General features: G+C 35.6%; 1 protein-coding gene across 1 annotated transcript; it reads left to right on the top strand.

The window, feature by feature from the left end:
- The first annotated feature begins 305 nt into the window (after positions 1-305).
- Positions 306-6,645, top strand: LOC123665833 (carboxypeptidase N subunit 2-like). The gene is made up of 5 exons (XM_045600066.1): positions 306-452; positions 1,135-1,396; positions 3,874-4,125; positions 5,933-6,096; positions 6,574-6,645. The coding sequence occupies exons 1-5, from the start codon at positions 306-308 to the stop codon at positions 6,643-6,645; spliced, it is 897 nt and encodes a 298-aa protein (XP_045456022.1).
- The last annotated feature ends 1,745 nt before the right edge of the window (positions 6,646-8,390 follow it).

The following is an 8,390-nucleotide window of genomic DNA, read 5'->3' as shown; positions in this document are numbered from 1 at the left end:
TGCCTGCAAACACATATATTCAAAATCGTTACAGATGTTTTGATACCATCCTATATGTTATGCTATTGCATAGTAATCCCGTGTGTATGTGAACATGCGTATATGTCAGTGACATGATGTCTGATGATATATAGCGTTTTCTTTAATATATGTGTATATAGCCCTTGAGGATAAGCAGCAGTACTTACAACAGAGCTTTTCCGAAAAGTAAATTACTGTATGATATACGAAATATTAAAAATTAGGTTAATTTAGGCTACGCGACAAGTTTTTATTCTGAATATTTCCCCAGGGACTCGCTAGACATGGCGAAAAAATGGCGAGATCCTGATAAAGTATGCTGGGATGAGCCAGACGGCTTTTTTACCATACTGAACTGCACGCTGCCCAGCAAAAAATTGATCCTACAAGTAAACGAAATCGTCAGGGCCTTGATGATCTCTTGTTCGGAGGTCAGTAAAGATAAATTTTACTATACCTAGACAAATTGTATAGTTATCGGCACGGATGTTGAGCGCCGAGCTTCAGGTTTACTTCAACATTATATGAGCATAAATATAAATAAAAAGCGAGTGCGCTTTAGACCACACGACTGAAGTAAAGCTTCTGCACAATAGGCTGGCACTGTGTCTTCGAACAGTATCTACGAAACGTAACTGGCTATGAGAGAAAGAGAGAAAGAAAATATGTGCTCGCACCTTACTCTCTTGCTCCGATCGCCTCATCCAAACACACTTTTCAAAACGCTTTCGTCATGCATTTACGAGCTTACTCCTCAAGTCAAGCGCGCGTAAAGAAGGTTGACTTCAATAAGAGGGGGTTCTCAATTCGACATTTCAGTTTTTTTTGTGTTACCTCATAACTTTTTACTGGATGAACCGATCTTGTTGATTATTACATTGGTGCTTGTCGTGTTGTCCCATTTAAATATGAGGGATATCAATCTATTAGTTTCTGAGTTAACTCCAGTAATGCTTAGATGCTTTCTCATTATGTTATTCGTTGGTGTAAAATTGAAGTCCTTTATCAGCCTATTTTGAACAAAATATTTTTTATTTTGATTATTTTTTGAAATGTTTTCATCGGTGGATTTGTGGAGAATAGATATGACTGACTTCCAAAATTATCTTACAGAACAGTACGCTAGTTTGCAATGAACTGGAAGAAGTGAAGCGCTTCTCTAAAAAATATAAAGACACAGGCAGTACGAAAGAGACTTTTAACAGCATTTCAATTGACACATGCAATATCTCCAACGAAAGTCTATCGTGTCTCCTGGGTGTGATGGGTGTGAATGGAACAGACCAGGTGAAGCTGCAGAGAGTTACGGGGACTCTGGAGCCTGTTCACCTCGAGGGTTTGGAAGGGGTTACTCATCTTGAAATGTATGATGTAGGTGAGTGATTTTATAGCCATATATTTTAGTTCTACTGTGTGTGTTGTACCAATTTGAAAGCACGATATTGTTAGAATACTCATCATAATTTGTAGACTTTTTTTAATTTAAATATCAATTTTTAATGTAATATGAGTTAATCGGGCAATAATAATTCGTTTAGGAATAATTATTTACTAATTTGATTAATAGAAATACAGTTGATGGCAACATTGATATTTTTGATTTTTGAAAATGATATATAAGGGTGAAATGTCAAATGTCAATCAGAACGTTACCGGCAATGGTGTGTGTAACAGTGTCCTGAAGAGATATTTTATTAGTAAATTATTTGCGATTCAGAACCTTTGATTTTGAACCAGAATTTAGGTTCGCTAATAAACGAAAGTGATAAGTGAGTCTTTTATTTTAAGTGCTATTCTAACAATATTTTTGTTCAATTCTTCTAGAATATAGCAATAACCACTTAAACACAAAAACAATCAAAATTTACCCTATTAAATAAGAACTAGGTTATAATATCAGTTATTGACCACCGAAGAACCATTCTAAGAAAACTGTAAGCGCAGACTTGGGCTATAATGTACATCACAGGTAGGTTAATTTATGGGAGGTTAAATTTTTGTTATTTCTGACTCTACCTTAATTCCGGTGCTGCGGTAAGTGTACTCACGCTCCGTACTGCGACTATCACGCGTTATTTTCGAACAAATTTACGTAAAAACGATCTTTACTGCAAGATCAAAATACGATACGAACTGACCTTTAACGACTGACAAATAGACACTTTTAAACAAAATAACGCGTCAGACATAATATTCTTATAAAATTAGTAACATTGCGTGCTAGAATATAGGTATAGAAATTCGAAAAATACCCAAAACCGAATCGGAGCACCCCACTGACCACGTGGTCTTGGTCTGCCCTACCCCTAGAGTGTTTTTTTAAGCCGGAGGCGTGGAGGGAGGGCAACCCTCGCCCGCCTCCGCTGCGGAACGGAGCATGAGTGAGCGTGCTTTCGCACGCAAGGGCGGAAGGGCTGTCCTTCCCGCAGCGCCGGAGCCAAGCGTTATTCTTAGGTTAATTTTTTTCGATTTAAAAATTGAACCACAAAACTTCAACCACGATACCTCTGTAACAACGGGGTTTACACGAAAATAGTTATCGGGGGGGGGGGGGGGGTGAAAAACCCACACAATATTAAATTAAACAATATATAATAATAATGTATCTAATATGCATGTCACTTACAAGTGTACATAAAGCTTTGGAATACATGGATTAAAAACACAGAAAATCACAAATAATTATAATATTTGAACTTTAAATGTACATTAATACCGTTCAATATTTTCAATATTAAATAATTGTGTTTGCTCGCAAACGAAAAAAAAACCGACTTCAATTACATCGACCAGTAATACAACGTAGATCGACGAAAAAATAGTCAAGCAACTACGCGTTATTAAAGATCACTCAAAAAGTAGTTATCAGATCTCAATAAAATTTATATGTGACCACATGATAAACATCAGCTTTCGATTAAATTAAAAATTATCAAAATCGGTACACCCAGTAAAAAGTTATTACGGATTTTCGAGAGTTTCCCTCGATTCCTCTGGGATCCCATCATCAGATCCTAGTTTCCTTATCACAGTACTAAACTAGGGATATCCCCTTTCCAACAAAAAAAGAATTATCAAAATCGGTACATCCAGTAGAAAGTTATGCGGTATAATACAACGTAGGTCGACGAAAAAAGCGTCAAGTAAAAACACATTATTAGATATAACTCGAAAAGTAGTTGTTAGATCTCAAATAAATTTAAATGGGACCAATTGGCACACACCACCTTTCGATTAAAACAAAATTTGTCGAAATCGGTCCACACGGGCAAAAGTTCTGATGTAACATACATAAAAAAAAAAAAAAAAAAATACAGTCGAATTGAGAACCTCCTCCTTTTTTGGAAGTCGGTTAAAAAAAGTGTTACTAAATCATCATCATAACCAAATCATCAAAATCCAAAATAAAGAACAATCATCATTATCAAAATATTATATAAAACTGAGAAACAAATTATCGTAATTAAATCACTTCAGCCTATCGCAGTCCACTGCTGGACATAGGCCTCCACAAGTTCGCGGCAAAAATGGTATTAACTCATATGTGTTGCCCATAGTCATCACGCTGGGCAGGCGTGTTGGTGACTGCAGGGCTGGCTTTATTGCACCAAAGACGCTGCTGCCCGTCTTCGACCTGTGTATTTCAAAGCCAGCAGTAGGGTGGTTATCCCGCCAACGGTTGGCTTCTTAAGTTCCAAGGTGGTATGTGTTATCCCTTAGTCGCCTCTTACGACAGCCACGGGAAGAGAGGGGGTGGCTATATTCTTTACTGCCGTAACCACACAGCTCGCAGCTTAAAAATTTAATACACAAAGTATGTCTTATAAATTGATATATAATTTTATTTCACAGATAAAAGCTTAACATCTGTACCATACAACGCGTTATCTCTCCTATCGAATCTCGAGATTTTCTCCATGAAGAAAGCATTCATAGAACTGACGTCAGAAAGTAATTACGTTCTGTCAAAACTGACAATTGTAACGCTAGATGAATGTAGAATCAAAAGTGTACCGAAAGGCGCGTTCAAGGCTACCCCCGAAATAACACATTTGAGTCTGAGGAGAAATACAATGGAATCTATTGAAGTTGATGCATTCGAAGGTAATTATTTTTTTTTTTTTTATTTTTTTATATGTCACTAGGTCGGCAAACAAGCTTACGGCTCACCTGATGGTAAGCGATTACCGTAGCCTATAGACACCTGCAACACCAGAAGCATCGCAAGCGCGTTGCCGACCCAATCCCCAATCCCCCCAGGAGCTCTGGTCACCTTACTCACCAACAGGAACACAATACTGCTTGAAAACAGTATTATTTTGCTGTGATCTTCTGTAAGGTCGAGGTACTACCCCAGTCGGGTTGCTCCGTATTTTGAGCAGGAAATTCCTGCTGTGCCCTACCTCAGTTAAATCATAATTTTATAACCGACTTCAAAAAAAGACTTTGATCGATAGCAGTTTTATTACCTCATAACTTTTTAACCGACTTCCAAAAAAGGAGGAGATTCTTAATTCGACTGTATTTTTTTTTTAATGTATGTTACCTCAGAACTTTTGACCGGGTGGACCGATTTCGACAATTTTTTTGTAATCGAAAGGTGGTGTGTGTCAATTGGTCCCATTTAAATTTATTTGAGATCTAACAACTAGTTTTCGAGTTATATCTAATAATGCGTTTTTATTTGACGCTTTTTTCGTCGACCTACGTTGTATTATACCGCATAACTTTCTACTGGATGTACCGATTTTGACAATTCTTTTCTTTTTTTTTTGTTGGAAAGGGGATATCCCTAGTTTGGTACCATGATAAGGAAACCAGGATCTGATGATGGGATCCCAGAGAAATCGAGGGAAACTCTCGAAAATCCGCAATAACTTTTTACTGGGTGTACCGATTTTGACTATTTTTTCGTCGATCTACGTTGTATTACTCGTCGATGAAATTGAAGTCGGTTTTTTTTCGTTTGTGAGCAAACACAATTGTTTCTGAAAGTAGTAGTTGATGTAATTTAAGTCAGAGTTTTTCGTTTGCGAGCAAACATAATTATGAACAGAGTTTTGTCGATTTCCTGATAAATTTCTGCATAATTTACATTCCGAAACCGTGGTGGTTTCAGTAATTTAATAATAACTATAAAATTAAGAAAACCACTTCGCAATAAATACGTTTTGTGCCGATAACGCCATATAATATCATTCTGGAAAAGAACTGAAACTGTCTTTCACGTAAAACAACCGGATCGAAACCGGTCCATTCGTTCAAGAGCTTTGATGCCACAGACCGACAGACAAACAGTAAGACAGGCAGATATTGGCGTCAAACTTAAAACTCGAGGGAAGCTTTTCGTCGGGGCTAAAAACTAACTTAATTACAAATTATATAATTGTAAATGCTCGCAAAGAAAAAAAAACCACTTCAATTACATCGACAAGTAAAACAACGTAGGTATACGGAAATATACTCAAGTAAATACGCGTTATCAAAGATAACTCAAAAACTTGTTATCAGATCTCGATGAAATTTAAATGTGACCACATGATAAACACCAGCTTCCGATTAAATTAAAAATCATCAAAATCGGTACACCTAGTAAAAAGTTATGCGGTATAATACAACTTAGGTCGACGAAAAAATAGTCAAGTAAAAACGCATTATTAGACATAACTCAAAAAGCAGTTGTTAGATCTCAAATAAATTTAAGTGGGACCAAAAGACACACATCACCTTTCGATTAAAAAAAATTGTCGAAATCGGTCCACTCAGTCAAAAGTTCTGAAGTAACATACATAAAAAAAAATAGAGTTGAATTGAGAACCTCCTCCTTTTTTGGAAGTCGGTTAAAAATAACTATTCATACGAACTTTTAAAGCCTATTTTAACAAAGATTTTGTTTTTTTTATAATTTCAGGTTTAACAGAATTAGTGTGGCTCGATTTAAACGAGAATCTCTTGACACATCTACCCGAAGGCGTGTTCAGACACATACCGAACATTATAGAAATCGACTTGAAAATGAACAAGTTGCTCAACTTGTCTGACGACTTGTTCACCGGATTAAACAAGCTTAAAGAGGTATTTATTTATTTCATAAAAGTTTGCTAACACAGTCCATTAAAACAATTATTCAATACTAGTAATTACTTAGTAATTAATTGCGTCTAATTAATTAAATAACAAATAAACATTTTTAACATACACACGGGCGTCTGTTTCTAAGGCAAGCAACTAAATGCTCATGCATCAGGTAGCGGCCGACTGATATAGCTAGAGATTTTTTAATTTGGTAGAATCTTATAATAAAACCTTTGTTATAGAGCTAACAAAAACAATATTGTCATTTATCTGTAATCATTCTTTCGTAATTTATTTAAAACATTAAAAAAAATGTAGATTTTAACCGACTTCAAAAAAGGAGGAGGTTACTAAATTCGATTGTAATTTTTTTAATGTAAGGGGCATTTCACGTGAAGCGGACAGCTAAAAAATGTCGATGTTCCCAATTTTAGTAATTTTTGAATATGTTGTACTTCTATATGCCCTCACACATAGAGATTGATCCCTATGTGTAATCAAGCGCACAGTAATATTTCACAGAGGAATACCGAAATACCTTTGTTTTAAATATTTGAACATGTGTGTACCAGTATATTCTCTAGATTTGAGCAATACTCCGTGCTCTATTTGCAATAATTAGTATGTATTTATTAGCGTTACGAAAAGTGAGATCGGGCGAGGCAAACAGAAGTTGAGAGGGAGATATAAGTTAGTATATACATACAAAAAAATATGTAAATAAATACAAATATTACACCCAGACTCAGGCGGGAATCGAACCCACAACCCGCGGAACAGAAAGCAGCACTACAAACTGCGCCAACGGGCTAGTCACACATACATATGGGATAGACATACACACACACAACACATTTTCTTTTTGTTATTTCTTACCATAAGTATACTCCTGTTTTCCTGTTGTTTATTTGTTTTTAACCGACTTCCAAAAAAGGGGGAGGTTCTCAATTCGACTGTATTTTTTTTTAATGTATGTTACATCAGAATTTTTGACTGGGTGGAGCGATTTCGACAAATTTTCTTTTAATCGAAAGGTGGTGTGTGCCATTTAAATTTATTTGAGATCTAACAACTACTTTTCGAGCTATATCTAATAATGCGTTTTTACTTGACGCTTTTTTCGTCGACCTACGTTGTATTATACCACATAACTTTCTACTGGATATACCGATTTTGATAATTCTTTTTTTGTTGGAAAGGAGATATCCCAAGTTTAGTATCATGATAAGGAAACCAGGATCTGATGATGGGATCCCAGAGAAATTGATGGAAATTCTTGAAAATCCGCAATAACTTTTTACTGGGTGTACCGATTTTAATAATTTTTAATTTAATCGAAAGCTGATATTTGTCATGTGGTCACATATAAATTTTATTGGGATCTGATAACTACTTTTTGAGTAATCTTTGATAACGCGCAGTTACTTGACTATTTTTTCGTCGATCTACGTTGTACTACTCGTCGATGTAATTGAAGTCGGTTTTTTTTCGTTTGCGAGCAAACACAATTATTTATATGTATATTTTTTTAATGTTATCGCTGTCCGTGCTGCAATTCTTATTCTTAGTGTCTTCATATACACGGTGCTCACTGAAAATCAGTGATGGGTCAGCGATGTCTCAACGATACTGAGTGACCGATTGGTGACATCATATTTTTATTTTATTTTATATATAGCTTTGAAATTGTATATAAAGATCAAATATTATTGCATTTTATCTCATGTAAGCAGTGTTTATTGTTGTTACCACTAAAATTTACTTTATTTTTTATTTTTATATCTAATATATAAAATTCTCGTGTCGCGTTTTTTGTAGTTAAACTCCTCCGAAACGGCTTGACCGACTCTCATGAAATTTTGTGTGCCTATTGGGTAGGTCTGAGAATCGAACAACATCTATTATTCATACCCCTAAGTTAAAAGGGGGGGGATTAAGGGGGTTAATAACATATATATATTTTCTTAAATCGGTCTGCTTTCGTCTCGACTTGCACCGTGAGTTCCACACATACGAAGAAAGAATGAAAAAGTTCCAAATGATATCTCTAGCCTGTCGTCGTAAATATTTAGATCTTATGACACTTTACAAAATAATTTATTACTTCATTGACTCACCATACTTGCTGTTTCAACTTAACTTTAACATAAACTACCGTATTAGAAGGCCTAAGGTGTTCTCTCTTGACATTTATCATAATAACACCTCTTATTATAATCCTTTATCTCGTATGTGTCGCCAGTACAACTAGCTTGTCAGTACGTGTATCGACATAGACATCTATCACTGTTCTC

Source organism: Melitaea cinxia, chromosome 25 (genome assembly GCF_905220565.1).
Source record: "Melitaea cinxia chromosome 25, ilMelCinx1.1, whole genome shotgun sequence".
Taxonomy (NCBI): domain Eukaryota; kingdom Metazoa; phylum Arthropoda; class Insecta; order Lepidoptera; family Nymphalidae; genus Melitaea; species Melitaea cinxia.
This window is presented reverse-complemented; position numbering and strand designations above follow the sequence as displayed.